Here is a 19,323-nt window from a genome sequence, read left to right on the forward strand (position 1 = left end):
ATAATCAATACTATGCAGATCTCTAATATTAGGGTACAGTGTCCAGTTTCGGGTACTGTACAATTTAAGAGGAGCCTGAAGAATTCATGGAGAGTTCGGGAGAGAATAAAAAAGACAGTGCAGTTTTGAAAAGCAAAACCTAATCTGTGTGATAAAGTTAAAGTGCTCCAATTAGTTGGTATAGAGGAAAAAAAAGCTGAAGGATAATGTTTTTCAAAAACTAAACCTCATTTTAACTTTGTTCCCTTATAATGAGATCCTTGGATGTGGTCTAAAATAGAACATCTTTATCCTAAATTCTTCACTGTAACAGAATATAGCAAGGTTATGAATGTGTATGAGGTTGTTATCTGAAGGGTAATGAATGACCAGTCATTCTTTATTTTATAGGAAGTAGTTTTAAAATGTTGCCAGAAATAGGTTAGAAATACTAGGTAATTTATAAGGTAGGTGTGATTCTAATTTTGAAGATTATTTAATAATAAAATGCATTATTTGTGAAATTTTCATTGAAAGATTTCATCTTCTGAGGTTAAGCATTTTACTTGAAGCCAGAAGAATAGAGGGAATAAACTATTTTCCAGAAAAATTTTATGTGTGTTATGTATTCTTTTCTTAAGGGCGGGTATTACAAAGTAATGAAGTACTTTAGATGTTGCTAGGAATTTAAGAAATTTACAGAACGTAATCCTGCCCTCAAGGAGTTTCTGGTCACACTGAAGAGACAGTTAGTTCACCCTAGAAGTAAGTAGTGATAAAAGATGACAAAATACAGCGAAGCGCTGAACGTTGTGATATAAAATGTAAGTGCTCTAGGGATTCAAAAAATGGCAAGATACATGGGATTATGTGAGTAAGGATTATTGGAGGGGACAAAACTTAACTGGATCCTTAAAGGATAAGAAGCATTTGCATATGTGGATAGGTATTCCAGATATTGCCAAAGAATACACAAAGACAGAAATATGAAAATCCACTCATTCATCTATTCGACCTGAATTTCTTAAGTCCCTACTATGGGCTGGGCACTATGCTAAGCCTTGCGGTTTCAGAGTCAAATCACAGCTGACCCTTGCCTTCCAGGGAATTACAGTCTAATGGGGGAAACAGTCAAGTAATCCCTAAGGATACTAGAGTGTTGTAAGTGTCACAGTAGAGGTAATCAGAATTTCACTGGAGCACAGTCAGAAAGTGTCTCTATCAGACTGGGCATGCTAATGGGCAAGAGGAGGCAATGGTGTGCAGGCACAGGAAACTCTACATACAAATAAAGGCACAGAGAAGAAATACGCCGTACGATGGGGTGAGAATATCGCTTAGCTTCCACAGTTTTCACAAGATGTTACCTGTGTCACCTGCTTTCCAAAGCATATAGATGCATCTTCAACCAGTAAAGTAGAAGACTAGGTGTCCGGGCTTTTGCCTAAGAGCACAACGAGCTCTTACTATGCAATCAATTGAGAGAAATTGTATTTTCGGGTTGTCTAAGGCGCATGAAATCCATCCAGTCCTCTAAATAACCAATTATCTTACCCTTGGCTTATGCTGGACCACAAAGAAACTAAGGTTATGTTAGTTTTGTCCTTCACAAAACCATCTTCATTGATTTGCACTGAAATATTTTGCCTTCATGTTGGTCATGCCAAGAAAGACGACCTACTTCTGTTACGTTAGGTTGCTGAGGGCACTATTACTTCATTCAGTGTCCTCTACCTAAAGTATGAAAATACTTCTTTTGGAGTAAGAGCTAGGAAAAAGCTTAATTTCCCCCCAGGGTATTTCTCCCTTCTTTATAATGAGAACTATATACTTTTATTTATCACACTTCCCTTTTTGTCCTGGTTGTTAGGAGATTCAGAGCCAAATTTAACCTCAATTATAGTAATTTTCTTTGGTCTTATATTTGAAAATTTTGAAATATCTTTTTTCGGCCTTGATTTTCCCTTTATATTTTATTATTTTATTGCACATGGTTTTATATTTTAAGACTCTGCTAGAGATGAAAAGTCTATGCTGTACCTGCCTAGATACAAGTCTCACCTGAAGAAAACTGCCAGAAATGCATACGTTGGCAGCTTTTCATCACATAATCGTGCTAACAGTACAAGCAGCCTGGCATCTGGAAGGCAGCAGCCGCCTACCTTTCGTTCTGCACACCAGTGACACTGTGCTGGATGAATGAATGGAAAATATTTTGATTCTGTCTTTTAAAGCTGAATGCAGAAAGTGGGGAGAGAAAGAATCTCACAGAGAGAGGTCGAGCCATGAGTATGGCAGAGCTGTTAACCTGGGAACAACGGAAGCCAGTTGCCGAGGAACTGGTCATAGGATGGACTAACAGACTCGTTGTTTAGCCACTATAGCTGCTAACTGTCCCAGGTAATGTTGCAGGTTTTCATGAGGTCTGGCTCTTGAGACCGTTTCTTCCCTGTGCTTATGTAACATTCTGTAACAGAGGTAAACTGAGGGTATCTCTCGTCTCAACAATCAAAAGGCTATTGTAGACAACCCAAATCCTCTGCATAAAAAGAGGAGGGTAAGAATATGTACCATGCATGATGGTGACTTACACTGGAGAACAGTAGAAGGGAGGAGTAAATATAAAATAGAAGGCCTGAGAGAAGTCACATTTCTAAAAATTGCACATCACAATGGCTGATGAGTAACTATAAACAAATCATTATCTAATAAAATTTGCAGCTCAGCCATGAAGAAATTAAAAAATAGCTTGTCAACTTGCAAAAATGTCTTCATTTTGGACTTGTCACATGTCTTAATTTCCCTGGGAAGCAAATTAGAAGTGAATGGCAGGGGGGAAAAACCTCAAAGTCACTTTTCAGTCCAGCTGATATAAAAAAAAGAGTGATTCGTCTACCTGATAACAAAAACCAACCAACAAACAAGTAACACTAAAACAGCAACTTCTAACCAGCTGACTTTTCTCTTCACACCCTCTTACAACCAGGTTGGCTTTCCCAGGTATATCCCCATTTTATCCTGGGGATACGTGCTATGTTTTATTGATGTAGCTAAAGGGACATTCCACACATTCAAGCTGCTCCTCTCTGGTATCACATAACTAGTCATCCTGGGTTTAGGTTTCAAGAGAAGAGGGCTCCTTGATACTCACAGAAGCCCTAAATGGACATACTTGCGTGTCCAAAAGGCAAGAACAGAGAACTATAGGGGACTGCTGCTTCACTAGTGATGCTCTTCATCCTGGAGACTTAAGAGAATCTGAGTCTTCTGCCTTACAATCATAACTCGAAAGAATACAGAATAAATACCAATGCCAATCATGCTGACAGGGCACTATACTGCAAGTCACCTTTCTCCACGCCCTGCATTACCTTCCTACACTCTTTGCGACCCAGTTCAAATTCTACAGATCGGGCAAGCAGAGCTGTAAATATTTCCATGGGCAAAACTTGCTTTTTCCAAAGACAGGCATGGCTTAGCATGCTGTTTTCTTTCTTTAGAACTTTTAGGGGCAATTATGTCCTACGGATAAAAGGATGGTAAAGCAAAGGTATGTCCCTATAACAAGCATCTCATTGAAGCTAGAAGCACGATGTGTGGGTTCATGGGATGAATAACCACAGAGTATAGATTGATAACTTGTAGTGATAAGTATAAAGACTCCCAGAGTAAGGCAACGTTATACTGGTTACTTGCCCAACTCAGGACTACAAGAATAAACAGGATCTTTTTCCACTCAACGTGAATGCATATTACACAGGACAGCACAAATCTGCTACAGGATGCAGCGGTAGGTACAACTCTAACAATGCACGGTGCCAGGCATTTTTTCCAGCAGGCATGTGTGCTTCTGTAACGTAAATGTAAGTTGAGAAAGGAGCCAATGCACTTCCCTTGTCTCTTTGTAACAAAGTAGTAATTGTTAACAATTGAAGAATCATCACTCCTCTCTTGGGGCTTTGCCAGCTCAGCAAGAGACAATATCAATTTTCAGATGTTATCTCAGTAGCCCGTTTCTTAATCTGTTTCAGAAATAGAGTTCCCTGGTTTTCTTTAAGGCAAATGAACCCCCTTTGGGTGGGTTCTTAGAAGTACCCACCTTTTCCCCCCACAAACTGAAATCCAGGCTGTTTCCTCCCCCATTTCCAACCAGGTTGTTCAGCTATGTTTGAGTTTTGTTGCTGAAGGTAGAAAGAGTTACTAAATGAAATGAAAGAGGCCTCAGGACAGGAAAGCATGAAATTTCAATGGCTGGCAGCCAGGCGATCCTGCCATGTAGAGGGATCCACATCCTTCTTGTGTGGCTGCAGCCAGACTGAGACTAGCAAAACACATACTGTTAAAACATCACTTGTGCAATACAGCCTATAATGAAGTAAGTACGGTGACCGGTTGCTTAGAACTGGGTGATACAAACCTAATTGATTCAGATTTTTTCCTGGTTCCTTGTACTACAAATCAAAGTTATTCTTCCTGCTGATGTCTGTTCTAAGAACGTACATGTCGGGTATGGTGTGCTAAGGTCCGCACGGCCAAGGAGGATGTTAAGAACGAGGCCTGGCAGGAAGAAGTTGATTTTACTTGCAGGTCCCAGAGAGGGGGTCACTGCACGCCACGCAGGGTCACAGGGGCAAACACCAGCGTGCTCAGGAGACAGAAGACAGGAGTGAGGGGAAAGTCTAGGCCAGAGCCTTATTTGGGGTTTCCTTGGGAAAGGCTAGGCAGGGCAGGGTAAACAGCTTAAGACTGGCTAGTTTAAATAATTCTGGCGGGCTTTGGGCTATAGGGGTGGTCTCTAGTTGCCTGGCTCCTGGCCCTGGAGTGATTTAGGGCAAGGGAAATTTTGACTTGCCATGTGAGAGTTAGATAAGGAGGTGCTCGGGGATACAAATGTGGGATTGGCTGGTTTGTGTGTGAAAGGCATGTTTGTGGGCAAGTTGTTACTATCTTTAGGAATTAGCTCGCCTGGCAGGGGCAGCCTGTAAGGTCCCCAAATGCCAAAGCATCAAGAATACAGAAAATATAGTTAATATAATTGACTCTGTGATGAATGGATGTCAAATTGACAATAAAGAATCCAAGAAGACACAGAATGATGCATATATTTAAATATGACACTTGCCTGGGGCAGCATATTGGGGGCCTTAAATAGTCTCGAGTCCCCAACATCCTTCAGCACCTCTCTCTCATTCTTTGATAAGAACAAGTGATGTTTTGTCAGTCTTATATATAACATGCTATGCAAACACATGTCAAATCCTTGAATTTAACCCGACTGCCTCTCTAAACCCATATATGAAGAGGTTCTAGGACTGTCACAGCTGGTGATGACATTCATTCATGACTGTGGATGGGATGAAGGGATCTCTGCCCAAGCAGTGATTCTGTCTACACTGCATTTCAACAAAAATAAGGCATGCATCTGGGTGATGGGCTGTGGACTCGGGTTCTGCCTCTTGACTTTGTAAACTACCTAACTCCCCTGCTCAAGGAGAGGCAGCCCACTGCCACCTGCCATCTGCCAGGCCTGCCCCTGGAGTGTCCCAGCAGTATGCTGCACCCACTGTCTCTGGGTTCACACACATTTGGCATGTGGTCTCACCACCTCAATACAGCATCCCCCATCTTTATGTACAGCTCAGGCTCAGTGGGGCTGTGTTCGCAACACAGATTTAAGTGTTGAGAGATGGGCTCTTTCCCAAGGCTTCTTTGCTGATGATCCTATTTTGCCATGTAATGTCCTGGGTGGATTGTAAGGGATACTAGTGAAATAGGTTCAAGGAAAGTGATATTACAACTGAGGCAAGTCCAAGTCTCACAGTCCTGGAAACGGATGGACATTAGTACTTCTTGGCAGGCTGCTGGTTTGGTTTGGAGCTTGATGTCATATTCATTCTTCTGGCTGCCAGTCTCCTGAAGGAAATATTGATCTTCTTGCTTTAGCTTTCTATAATATATGTTATTAGTGATGAACACATCACTGGATAGGCTGCTTAGTATCAGGATTGAAGGACCATTGGCTAAGTATTACCAATGGAACTCTGGTTGTTTTCAGTTTCTCTGGTACATTTTGGTAGATGACCAAGTCATGGATTTGGTGTTCCCTTCTCTCTTCTCATTCCTTTTTGGAAAGAGTTTAGATGGGCTGGGGAAAGATATTTGAAGCTTTCTGATCCAATGTAAATGAATCCTGTGGTGGGTAAATAATTTTCCTCCCTCCTTTGCTCTCCTGGGGTAGTTTGATGAATAATGCTTCTCAAATAAGTTTATAAATATTCCCCTAGAGGTAAGAAGAGTATTAAGCTCATAGCAGGTGTGCCGTTAATGCTTTAGTGTGTAGGGTAGAGCAAAGAGGAAAGAGATCATCAAAACTTTGCAGTTTCATTGAATTTTCTGGAAAGTTTTGAAGGCGATAGCTGGGAACAGAACACTGGGGGTAGCACTGGTGAAGTGTGGGTACAGCCTCACATGATCAAGTCAGGCCATTTCTTTAATGTAGGAGCTTTTTTTTGGATGAGTGGTAGGACGGGGTTTATAGTTCATTTTGCTGCCAATTATAGTATATGCTTATATTAAGTAACTCAGAAAGAAGCTTAATCAATCTCACAAAAAAATTTAAAAAAATGTGTTCCCTGCCTGTCTCCCATTAGCTGAAAGTCCAGTTCACAAACTATCCAACGGTAGTCTAAAAGCCTTCTTTCCTAATAAATATCTTTAATAAAAAATATTCATTCTCTTTAGATGCTATTGTAATTGATCTTCAAATATCATGCTTTTCAGTATAGTCTGTTACATTTTACCTGTGAATAACACAATTTTGGCTTTAGTTTCTTTCTCTGATTGGCCTGAATGTCCCCATACTTTTCATCAAATGCCTCCATAATAGTAAGGAAATTTCTTACTGCCACAGTGCCACCTACTGGTAGGTCAACATAGAAACAAGCTAGCAGTAGTTTGACCCACAGATTTCGAGAGTCCTTCTGAGCTTTGGTTTTATAAAATGCCAATTTCCTAGTCATTTTGAGAAACTATCACTTCTCTTGACAGCTATTAAGTCTCTTGCTGTGGCGTAAAGTCAGCAAGTTATAATTTAAAAAATGCTCTTATTTCTTACTGTTACCTTAAATTGGCCCTGACTTCACCGACTTTGATTTTCTCTGTCCTATAACTGTAGCAAGGGCTCCAGATTGTGTGGGCAAGGGTTTGGATCTGGCGAAAATAACTTGGGGAGCGTCCAAAGATCCTGAAAAATGTAAAAAAAATCCCCACTTAACACTTTATTTAATCTTGGCTGAAAGGACAAGAGGTCAAATCTAAAATTAGACTTTAGGGGATCATCATTCTCCCCGATGCTGGCGTGCCATTTCCTGCCAAACATCAAATCCATCCTCTCTCTCTTGCTTTCTAACAGCATAAGAGTGGGTAGTAGACCCAAATTCTTGTCCCTTTGACTCTGGGGAGAGAAGAACGTTTTGGGAGCAATAAAGGGTATAAGACACTAGGGCAAGCATCTCAAGAGTTTATTTTTATTATTAATTTATTATACTCCAAACCCACCCGGGATCTCCAACAACTATACAATGCATGTGAAAAGAACAAGAATCTGATAGTGAAAATAGGTCACTCTGCTGAGAGCTGCCAGGCAAATAATTTCATTTGAAAGTCAAAGTGATTTCTAGATCCTTAGGGTTTGGGCTCCACTGGGTTTACTTTATATTAAAATAAGTTCCTTTCTCTTGTTGTCTCACTTAGAGACAACGAAGTGGGCAGGCAGAGGCACACTGATGTGCTGCTGCCTTGTCCCCATGCAAAGAGCATAAAGCTACCCTGAATTTTACCAGGGTCCGAAATGATAAATGCTTAACGGGGGACACTGCTTCTCACTCCTTGTAAATGAAATCCAGCATTGGTGTTCAAAAGGTGGTATGGTCCCTTCCTCCAACTATAGATCTACAAGAGCTTAAAAAAAAAAAAAAAAAAAAAAAAAAGTTGGGCGCAGTGCATATAGAGGCTGGGCTCCAGGACAGGAAAAGCTTAGGCGTAAGCTAAGCGGCTGGGATGAGGGCAGCTGGTATGGCTTCAGGCCCTACAACAATGGTAGTTTACACCATCAAATCAGCACGAGAGAAATGTCAGTTATCTAATCTGTTGCTCTCTGCTATTTTAGTTCACCATCACCACTTCAGACCTCAAGAAGAACACCATGGTTATAAAGAAGGAAGGCCGATGGCTTTGGCTTTGAGCCAAAGGCCCTCACTCCAGCTTCCTTCTCAAATTTCCAAATTTGCTGACTCTACACCTTCCCCTTCTATAGCAAACACAGAATATATAGCCTGAGGTAGGGAAGTCAAGGAAAGTTAACACTCATGGAGCATTCCAGGCACTCTGCTAAGAGCTTTCACATTCACTACCTCATTTAATGTTCATAGTAACAAGAATGCCACTAGGCCACCATCAGCGGGAAAGGACTGACTTGCTTTTCAACAGCGCCCTGGGATGAACCACTATCTCATTCAGACTGCCTGACGAACAAGGTCACACAGCTTGAAGGCCTGGTTGGGCTAGACTTAAGGAAGGGTCAAGGGGTCAGGAAGCAGACTTTTGCTATATTCACGGACTCAATAACTGAGTTAACTGGACCAGACAGGGGCTAAATACCTTTCATAGTCAGTTTAGTGATTCCTATACACGCAAAACTTCCCAGCTCTCAGAGAGACGTGTAAACGTTTTGACTTATTATAGGGGTTGTTCTTCCTTCTTCTGGGTTTAAAGAAAAATGTTTTTAATAGCAACCTAACCTTCTCCCTGTTAAAGAACATGCTTCTAAACCCCTAGAATAACACCTTTAAATCTATGTGTAATAAAGAAAAACAGATAATTTGTAGGTAAAACACTGAAGTGCCAGGTAGTTATTTACTAGCTCTATAAATAACTCTAACAGGGTTAGTTATTATTATGTTGCTAAGGTAAAACATTTATTGGGAAGTATGGGAAATGCCTGAACCTTGCTACATCATGTTCATCAGCATTTCTTTAAGGATCAGGAACACCAGGAAAGTCACAGAAGAGGAACAAATTCAAAGGACTTCAGAGGCCCAGAGTCATTTGGAGACAACAGCAGTAAACAGCAGGCTACCTCAACAAGGTGAGAAGAAGAATGCACTTATCTTAAGGTAGAAGCAGGGAGAAAAGATAGATATTAGAAGCCAAGGAGAAGTACAACTTCTCCTTGCTCTGTGGTTTTATACTGATACCAAATTCAGTACAACTGTTACAAAAACTTCTAAGTACCGTCAACAGTCGGTAAACACTAATTCATGATCAAGATGCTGAAAGTATGACCCACCTGTCCCTCAAATTTCCAACTTCCTCACCCAGAGTGCATGCAAAGAGTTCAATTCCATACTTAATGTATCAATTAGACACACAAATGAAATACGCAGGTTTCCTGGATCTCCTGAGCTTTGTAAACCTCTCCAGCCTCAGCCAATTTGAAGAGCTACAGAGGCTCTAAAAGCTGTATCTCATGGAAACCCTTCCAACTAGTCCATGGTTCTCTTAGCCACTCACTTCTCAGGCCATAAGAGTTCCAAGGTGGAAATTTAACTTCCTTAAAAATAACTACCAGGGGCTTCCCTGGTGGCGCAGTGGTTGAGAATCTGCCTGCCAATGCAGGGGACACGGGTTCGAGCCCTGGTCTGGGAAGATCCCACATGCCGCGGAGCAACTGGGCCCGTGAGCCACAACTACTGAGCCTGCGCGTCTGGAGCCTGTGCTCCGCAACAAGAGAGGCCGCGATAGTGAGAGGCCCGCGCACCGCGATGAAGAGTGGCCCCCGCTTGCCACAACTAGAGAAAGCCCTCGCGCAGAAACGAAGACCCAACACAGCCATAAATAAATAAATAAATAAATAAAATTTGAAAAAAAACAAAAAACTACCATGTTCTAGTAATTCTTTTTTGGGGGAAAGGGGGGTTTATATACCCATCAAATATTTCTTGAATTCAGGTTCGAAGAGTTTAAGTGGAAAACAAAATCTTTATACTCTTTTCATATTATTACCTGACTTGGGAGCAGTTATAGAGCCTTTCTCTGTATACTGCTTCCTTTAAACCTCACAGTAAGCCTATGAGGTCTATGGAATTATCCCCATAATACAGTCAAACTAACCAGGCTCCTTAGCGATCTTGTAATCATTTTAAGGTGTATTAAGTCTCACACACACACACACACACACACACACACACCCTTGCACCCTGCCCTTAAGCTCCTCGATGGCTCCCTACTGCTCTCAAGAACAAGCTCCCTCCCCGGCTCATAGGCTGGCCCTGCTACCTCTACAGCCTATTCTCTTGCCACTCCCGGCTCAGGCCCCAGTCCTCAGCACGAGGGCTCCCCGAACATAGCACCTTTTCACCACCCGCCCCCTTCCCTCAACTGGCCTTTGCCCACATTGTTCCCTCTTCCTGGAACTCCTTCCACCCCGCACCTCCCCTCTCCCGGCTGACCCGTCTACAGTCAAACCCCAGCTTAGATACTTCTTCCTCTAGGAAGTCCTCCCCAATCCCTAAAGAGCCGGGGCCAGGTTGGCCCTTGGGTTCAAATACTGCTCCACCATTCACTAGCTGTGAGATTTGAGATAACGTTTCATAATCTGTCTGTGCCTTTATTTCTTCAGCCGTAAAACGAGGACTACAGCTCCTATGTTATATGCATGTTTTGTGAACAAATGTAAAGCATTCAGAAGTGTGCCTGACACACAGCAATGCTCAGCCAAGGCTGTCTATTCTCTGCATCCCCAGTGCCAGATATCCCTCCCCACCCCACACAGCAGGCTCCCGCTGACCTCCCTCTCCCCGAGCCTCTAGGTTCCCTGACAGCAGGGACTGTCTAGTTCACCCTTTACGCACCCCAGTGCCCAGCATGTTACTTTCTCCACAGGAGGTGCTCAAAAATGAACTTGTTGAGTTTCAACAAATCTTCAAGTTGAGATTCAACTCAACTTGTTGAGTTGAATCCAAGTGGATTTGCTTTCAATCTTCTGATTACCTATGAGTGTATTTTTACGAATTATTACTCACAGAAAACTATCCCTGGACCAATGCTGCCTGACTTCTGTGTTGAGAGGCTTGAGGCTCTCAGCAACTACCTGGCAACAGGCTGTGACATTAGCATGACGGGACGCAGATCAGACCACAGCTCCAGCTCTGCATGCATGGATTGTCTCCCACAGGCCCCCTGACTTTCTGAGCTTCTGTTTCCTCACGTGGAGGTGGCAAAGGTATACCTCACAGGGTTGTGGTGAGGATTTAGTGTGAGATACTACATGTGGAAATACCACAGAAACAGTACAACACCAGTCAAATACAGGCTTTTTACTAACTGCTGCAAATCTGATAACATTCTACCAGACGGGGAAATTTCGCCTACCCCAAACTAGTTCTGGAAAACCAGTTCATCCTAAAATGTCGCTGTCATTTGGAAGAAGACACTAACAAAATGCCCACTTGCCAGTGCTCCAGAGGCCCGCAAGCTTCGTTCTCTGAGCTGGAGCTCTCTTCAGAGGCGGGAGAGAACTTGCTGGCCCAGACCCTGCCCGCTGTCCCACCCGGAACTGACCTGTGGAGCTGGTGACGGGCACAAAGGCTGCAGAGTTAAGGCTGCTCTGGAGTCCGTCCAGCTGCCCTTCTGTGGAGGAGCCCCTGAAACACAAGCAGCTTGGTTAGACCTGCAGACAGAAAGGTGAGGTCAACTACAGCCCTGCAATGGCTCTGCCTCTTGCTTTTGGTGTTGCCACTCATCCCCTTTCTTCTTCCAAGTCAAATGTCGTCTTATCAGAAAGAACTTCTACGACCAACCTATCCCCTACTTCTGAAATGTTACATATTTTAAAATTTATTGTCCATCTCTCCCCACTGGAACACAGCTTCAAGAAAGCACGGGCTTTGATCACTACTGTGTCCCCAGTGCCTAAGCATTCAACAAATACTTATTGAATGAATAAATTAAGTTCCTGGTATTGACTTGGATAAATCATAAGTAAAGACATTAAAAAAAAAAAGTTTCACGTAGAGCAGTGATTCTCAACTGGGGGGGGGAGGGGGGCAGATTTTGCTCCCTTCCCCCACCCTCCCACAGGGGACACTTGGTGATGTTGAGATAGCTGTGGTTGTCACAACTGTGGGGCCTATGGCATCCAGTGGGTAGAGGCCAGGAATGGTGCTAAGCCTTTCCTACGGTGCACTAGAAAGTGCCCCAAAACAAAGAATATTCTGGTCCAAGATGTCAACTGTGCCGAGGTTGAGAAGCCATATACAGAGGCACCTCCCCTCGTGCCACGTTTGACAAGAGATAGGACAGAGTATATTAGATTCTTTGGGCACAGGTTCCCCAGCCACTTGTCTTAGAAGCTCTATGACTGGCCTGATGCCCTACAGACCATGCCAGGTCTCCCTGTTACAGGCTCTTATAGCTTTGTCATTCTTTCATTGCATTTACCAAAATTATAGGACCGTGTAACTGGTTGCTTAACAGCTGTCATCCTTGCTAGAATGTGCGCTCCATGAAGGCAGAGGCTGCTTCAGTCTCATTCACTGTTGTATCCATAGCTCCTAATATTGCATTTTGCACATACTAGGTACTTAATAAATATTTTTTTGAAGTAATCTCACCCACTGCCCCATTAATACACTTATTTGTTGGGCCCATCTACCTTGACTTTAGCTGACATGTAACAATTTTACCTGGGAGATTCAAGTTCTCATACTCAGTTCTTTATTTGTTGAGCAGCATCCAACCCAACCTTTAGTACCTTCGCCCAACACTATTTTTCCATTTACTCACTCAAGCAAAACATACTTATTAAGCATTCCTGTGCTTGGTGCTAGTGAGGAGGTAGGCATTTGGCAAATCCATAAGATACAAACTGTGTGATAAATGCTACGGAGAAAAAGCACAAGGTGTTATGAGAGAATGAAACAGGGAACCTGATTTAGATGGTGAGGAGAAAGGGAGTTCCCTGGTGGCCTAGCGGTTAGGATTCAGGCTTTTACCACCGTGGCCCAGGATCTGGTCAGGGAACTGAGATCCCCCAAGTCACGCTGCATGGCCAAAAGAAAAAACCTCTTCAAAAAATAAATAAATAGGGCTTCCCTGGTGGTGCAGTGGTTAAGAATCCACCTGCCAACGCAGGGGCGGGTTCGAACCCTGGTCCAGGAAGATCCCACATGCCGCAGAGCAACAGCCTGTGTACCACAACTACTGAGCCTGCACTCTAGAGCTCCCATGCCACAACTACTGAGCCCGTGTGCCACAACTACTGAAGCCCGTGTGCCACAACTACTGAAGCCCGTGTGCCTAGAGCCCATGCTCCGCAACAAGAGAAGCCACCGCAATGAGAAGCCCATGCATCGCAACGAAGAGTAGCCCCCGCTCGCCACAACTAGAGAAAGCCCCCGCGCAGCCATAAATAAATAAATAAATAAATGAAAAATTTAAAATAAATGAAATTTAAACTAACTAACTAAATAAAAACCATTAGTTGTGTACACGGTGAGGAGAGTGGTCAAGGATGGCCTTTCTGAGGAAATTGTGCTTCAGGCACGTCATGAAGTCAGGAGAAGTAGGCATTAGCCAAGAGCAGGGAACAGGAAAGAGCTTTTCACGGAGAAGAAATGTCTATATAATGATTCTGAGGCAGAAAGGGGCTTAGAATGTCGTAGGAACCTTTAAAGACCAGCAAGGTGTGCACGTGTCGGGTGTTAGGCAGTGTTTGCCTAACATCTTTGACGGGAATCACCTGGGGTCGCTTGTTAATCACACAGCTTTCCAGGCCCTTCGCTTGGAGATTCTCATTCAGTGGTCTGGGACAGGCCTTGAGAACTCAGGCTTTTTTTAAGCTCCCCAGGTGCCCAGGTGATTCATATCACCAGAGAAGTCAGGGAAACACTGACTGGTGAGTAGAGGAAGGTGGGATGGGAAGCGCTGGGAGAGGCTGGTAGAGGCTTAGGTGCCCAGGTGGTCCCTACACCCCTGATGGAGATGTGCCACATGAGAACACACCCCAGCAGCGATGCAAGGATCACACTGTCTTACAGCCCTTCGTCTCTAGCGAGCCTCGATCTGGGCACTGCCTACTCCTTTCCACTTTTGCTTTGAGGACAGGGGAACCACAGAGGCAAAAAGGAGAGAAAGGAGCAGAGGGCTTTTTCCCTTTTCCCAAGCCTCAGCCTCGGAGAGCTACACCTGGAATGCTTATGCAATTTATTTAAGCCCCTTATGGACCCAAAAAAACCATCCAAAGCATCTGTAGGCTGATATTTGTGCTTCCAGGTCCAAGTGAAAAAGGAAAAGTTCTGGAGGGCGTAGGATGGGCTCTTTCCTTTACAAAAGTTAAAAAACCCAAAGGCCCATTCACTTGTGTTAGGAGCAGCTAAGTCAAGAAAACTTACGGGGCTGATCTCAGCGTCATGGAGGAAGCCCTAGTGTTAGCAGTAAAAAGGGAAGCAGGCAGGCGAAATTTTGGAGGCAGTAGAAGAAATACAAGCAGGGAACAGAAAGCTTCCAGAGGCATGAGCAGTGTCCCTGGGGGTTTAGAGCTAGTGACTTCTTTCTCCTCTCCTCTCTGGAATTCCTCTCCCACCCTTCACCTTTATAGGCTTCCTCCTGTTCCTCACCCAAGATCTCCTGCCCCTGTGTCCCCTTTGCACCCAGTTCCACTCACTCTTCCATCCTCCTCCCTCCAGCAACTCCCACCACAGGCCTCAGGAGCCATTGCTGATTCCGACTTTGAACATTTCGAACGGTCCTACTGTTTCTCGCACGAGGTCCCCTTCTCCCCAGTGGAGGAGAAATGTGTCCACAGACATCCAAGGGGAAACTCAGAGTAAATTTTTCCATAGAGACACTGGTATACAAAATAGTTTGGGTTTATGTTATTACAACTTTAGGCACATCATGGGTAAATATGCTTTTGCTGTGATAACATCATTTCCTTGGGAAAATACGTTCCAACTTCTGGACAAACCACTCCGAAATGAGAACTTTTAAAACACCGCTTGTCTAGAGCCTGTATGTTAATTTGCACTTGCTGATCTGCTTTTGCAATGATTCTTTGCTGCTTTCCTGAGAGTACCTGTGTTTTAGGAAATATTTACATAGAAAGGTATGTATATGTCCCCTTGGTTGTTTCTTTTTTCCTTTTTTTTAAAAATAAATACATTTATTTATTTATTTTTGGCTGTGTTGGGTCTGTTGCTGTGCACTGGCATTCTCTAGTTGTGGCGGGCGGGGGCCACTCTTCCTTGTGGTGTGTGGGCTTCTCCTTGTGGTGGCTTCTCTTGTTGCAGAGCAGGGGCTCTAGGCATGCGGGCTTCAGTAGTTGTGATGCGCGGGCTCAGTAGTTGTGGTGCACGGGCTTAGTTGCTCCGCTGCATGTGGGATCTTCCCGGACCAGGGATTGATCCCGTGTCCCCTGCACTGGCAGGCGGATTCTTAACCACTGTGCCACCAGGGAAGTCCCCCCTTGGTTGTTCCTAAGTCTGTTACTGGGCTTTAACATTAAGGTAACAGGACCTATGTCGTAGGGTTGTTGAGGATTAAATAAGATGGTGGATGTAAAGCACATCCTAGTACAGTGTTGGGTATTACATTAAGGGCTAAATAAACAGTAACTATTACTAGTATTGTTACTTTTACTTAGGAATATTGACAATCTTTGCATTCACTATAAGCCTATCTACATAAAAATATTAAGTTGGATGACTCACTGATTCTAATTCAGTATGGATTATTGGTGCTAAACTGTAGAAGAATGACCATAGATATTCAGAACTTGCAACTTAACAGCGATTTGCTATTAGAGTCAAAAGGTAATTATTGGCAAGCTACCAGTCAGAAATCAAAATCAGTCAAAATTACTCTTAAACTCCCTTTGGAAGAGAGGTCTCATTTGAGATTGGCAAGCTGTCTCTTAATAAAGCTAATACACATCTTTTTTTCCTGCCAGCATCAGAATTAATCACTGTTTCTTCAACTGTGCACCAAATGAAGTAGCTGGCTTGTCATATAGAATATGCGTCTTTAAGCATGAGAATTACACATAGTACAGTGGGATGCTCTTCCTATAAGAGAAGCATGCATCTCGCATCTTGTCCTGAGGGGAATATCAAGTAGAATCAGCCACTATCGAAATTGTACTTTCTCTTTCTCTCTGAATAGCTGAATGTGCAAAGTTAAATGTGTGTTGGATGCAGCTACATTACCTGTGGTGTTCTGATCACAGTACAAATGGAATACAAAGAGGTGGCTAAAGATGAGTTCAGAAAAATGAGTTATAAAAGTATGCAGGGGCTTCCCTGGTGGCGCAGTGGTTGAGAATCTGCCTGCCAACGCAGGGGACACGGGTTCGAGCCCTGGTCTGGGAAGATCCCACATGCCGCGGAGCAACTAGGCCCGTGAGCCACAACTACTGAGCCTGCGCGTCTGGAGTCTATGCTCCACAACAAGAGAGGCCACGATAGTGAGAGGCCCACGCACCGCGATGAAGAGTGGCCCCCGCTTGCCGCAACTAGAGAAAGCCCTGGCACAGAAACGAAGACCCAACATAGCAATCAGTCAATCAATCAATCAATAAATCTTTAAAAAAAAAAAAATGAGACAACTGGTGTATATTTGGAAAAAAAAAAAAAAGTATGCAGGGACTTCTCTGGTGGTCCAGTGGGTAAGACTCCCCACTCCCAATGCAGGGGGCCTGGGTTCGATCCCTGGTCAGGGAACTAGATCCCGCACGCATGCTGCAACTAAGAGTCCACATGCCACAACTAAGAGCCTGCAAGCCACAACTAGGACCTGGAGCAGCCAAAATAAATTAAAAAAAAAAAAAAGTTCAAGAGTTTTGCAGTGAGAAATACTGAAAAGATGGGACGAGAAAGGTGCCATTAACTTTATATCACACAAAAGTTAGAGTTCAAACCAAGAAGAGTGCTAGGTATGACTATCTGATCCTGTAGTTTTCCTTAATTGTTATTCTCGGAAACGGTGCAAGTTCTAGGAGACGGAAAAGAGATGTAGTCAAAGGTTGAGTGTTAGAGGCTTACTACAATCTCAGCTGTGGTAATGGGCTTAGTTCAGACCCTTCTCTGCAGGTGAACTGTCTCTAATTATCAAAAGCTGCTGAAGGGCAGGATTCCTGATTGACAGCGACACTTAAAAACGGAAATAAGATATGTGGCCATATATAGTGGCAATGAAGAATTAGAAGAATCCATTAACAGTGACATCTCCATGAAGGCAGGAACTTTCCCTGGGACATGTTCATAGCTAGTACCTAAAGAGTTTCCTTAAATATTAAATATATACTTCCTAACCCAGAATTCAATTCACTTGCCCCATTTCTCTCTACTCCTCTTGCCTCTTCCATTTTCCTGCAGCCCAAGAAAGATCCTGATATGGGCATTGAGGGGAAACAGATCTTCTGGGCCTTTCAAAGAAGTTGTTCAATAATACGTTACAAACAAATCATATCTCTATAAGTGGAAATACTGCCTTTAATAAATATTGCATTTATTATTTTGAAAGACTTCTTGTAGTGCAAGTCTCTACTTAGGGAGTACAAGCTGATCAAATGGCTGGCTAGCAGTTCCACTGGCATCAAGACCACACCATACAGCAGGCCTATATAACATGCCATCACCAAGGAGGGTTATAATGAGTAAAACTCCCATCATCCATTTTGCTGGTAAGGGTGATGTGTCTTTTCATGGGTCTGTATTTCCTTTATTTGTGGTTTCCTCCCCACACCCCACCCCACCCACCCCCGGCCATTATTTTAATCAGTGGAAGCTTTCCTGAAAGTGATACTCTTTCTTTAAGATCTGTTTTGTTCATTACTTCACAAGGTTGACTGTGGTTTGGTGCTATGCTTCAAGGCTTTCCACATCTCTAACACAGAGGTACTAGTTTTCTATTTCACTGGTTTAGTGAAAGTCTGTCTTGGATTCATGTCACCACATCAGGGATGACCCTTCTGTAGAAGGAAGGACCCACAAAAGGAAAATGCTCAAGATTCTACAGAAAGAGTAGAGCGAGAAATGCTGATCTTGTCAGGGTGTGGCAAATGGCCACGGTGGCATCTGTGAAGGTCCTGAAAAGAAAAACCCTCAAACTTGATCATTTTTATAAAATACCGGTGACAATCAACCACTTTTCAATTCTCAAAGGACAGAGGAAATCCCAAGATGCAAGTTAGGTTAAAGAACTGAATTCCAAAAAAAAGACTTTGACTTTTCTTAGCGAACATTTACTCACAGATTAAATACCTTATAATTTTCCTTACAACATACCTACGTGCACACAAGTGTTTGTGTAATCCTGTCCAGGGATTACATATGCATTTCACAAACAGAAGCTAACATGCTACTCCTTAGCAAATAACAATTAGAACATTGTTAATGTGGATCTGGTTCCAAAACCAATTCAAGAAACACTTAGTGAAGTCAACTTGTGTGCAGTAGTGGTGCACAGGACTCATTTTATAAGCATACTACACAGTATCTAATCCATCATATTTCTTGTTCCATTCCTTTTCATCCCTAATATTATTTATGTGGGACTTTTTCTTTTTCTTATTTATTAGTCATTGCAGAGGTAAGCCTCGCTATTGTTTGCTGTCAATTTCATTCATTCCTTCACCAAGTGTTTAATGCACACCTAACATGTGCCAGACACTGATTGAGGCACTGTTCTCTCATGTTCTCCCATGTGCCAGGCTGTTCTAAGTGATTTCTATATTTTTATTATTTTATTTTTATTAATTTACCCTGTTGTTTCTTTTATAGCGTTTCAAGTTAAATGATTAACTCACTGATTTTCAATCCTTCCTGTCTTTGTAATAAATGTATCTAAGATTACAAGTTCACTTTTGAGTACAGTTTTGGCTATCCCACAAATTTGGTATGTCGTACTTTCATAGCCATTCAGTTCTAAATGTTTTATGATTTTCATTATGACTACCTCTTTAACAACTGTTATATACTCCATTTAAAAAAATTTCAAACACATAGGCCTTAAAAAAAACTCTTATTATTTCTAAATTAAGTATAATTATTATAGTTATAGAGTGTGATACTGATGTTTTGAAACGGGTGGAGCCTTCATTTGTGACACAGTATGTGCTGAATTTTTATAAATATTCCACGTATACTTTAAAAGAATGTATGTTATCCCTTTTGGGCCCAGGAGTCTGTGCATGGCTATTAATGTTTTCCTGTGAGTTGTGACTCATAAGGGGGTTGTAAAATCAATTTAGGGGACACAATCAGCATTTTAAAAAGGATAGGAAGTAGT

At 42.8% G+C, this 19,323-nt stretch overlaps 1 protein-coding gene across 11 annotated transcripts in view; it reads right to left on the reverse strand.

Moving 5' to 3' along the window:
• The window catches only part of TTLL5 (tubulin tyrosine ligase like 5), a 302,536-nt gene that overhangs the window by 46,430 nt on the left and 236,783 nt on the right, over positions 1–19,323 (reverse strand). For all 11 annotated transcript variants that reach the window (XM_068542242.1, XM_068542226.1, XM_068542235.1 and 8 more), the window contains one exon: positions 11,599–11,681. In XM_068542242.1, coding sequence (XP_068398343.1) covers positions 11,599–11,681 — 83 coding nt within the window. The remainder of the gene's footprint in view (positions 1–11,598; positions 11,682–19,323) is intronic.

Source organism: Eschrichtius robustus, chromosome 1 (assembly GCF_028021215.1).
Source record: "Eschrichtius robustus isolate mEscRob2 chromosome 1, mEscRob2.pri, whole genome shotgun sequence".
NCBI lineage: Eukaryota > Metazoa > Chordata > Mammalia > Artiodactyla > Eschrichtiidae > Eschrichtius > Eschrichtius robustus.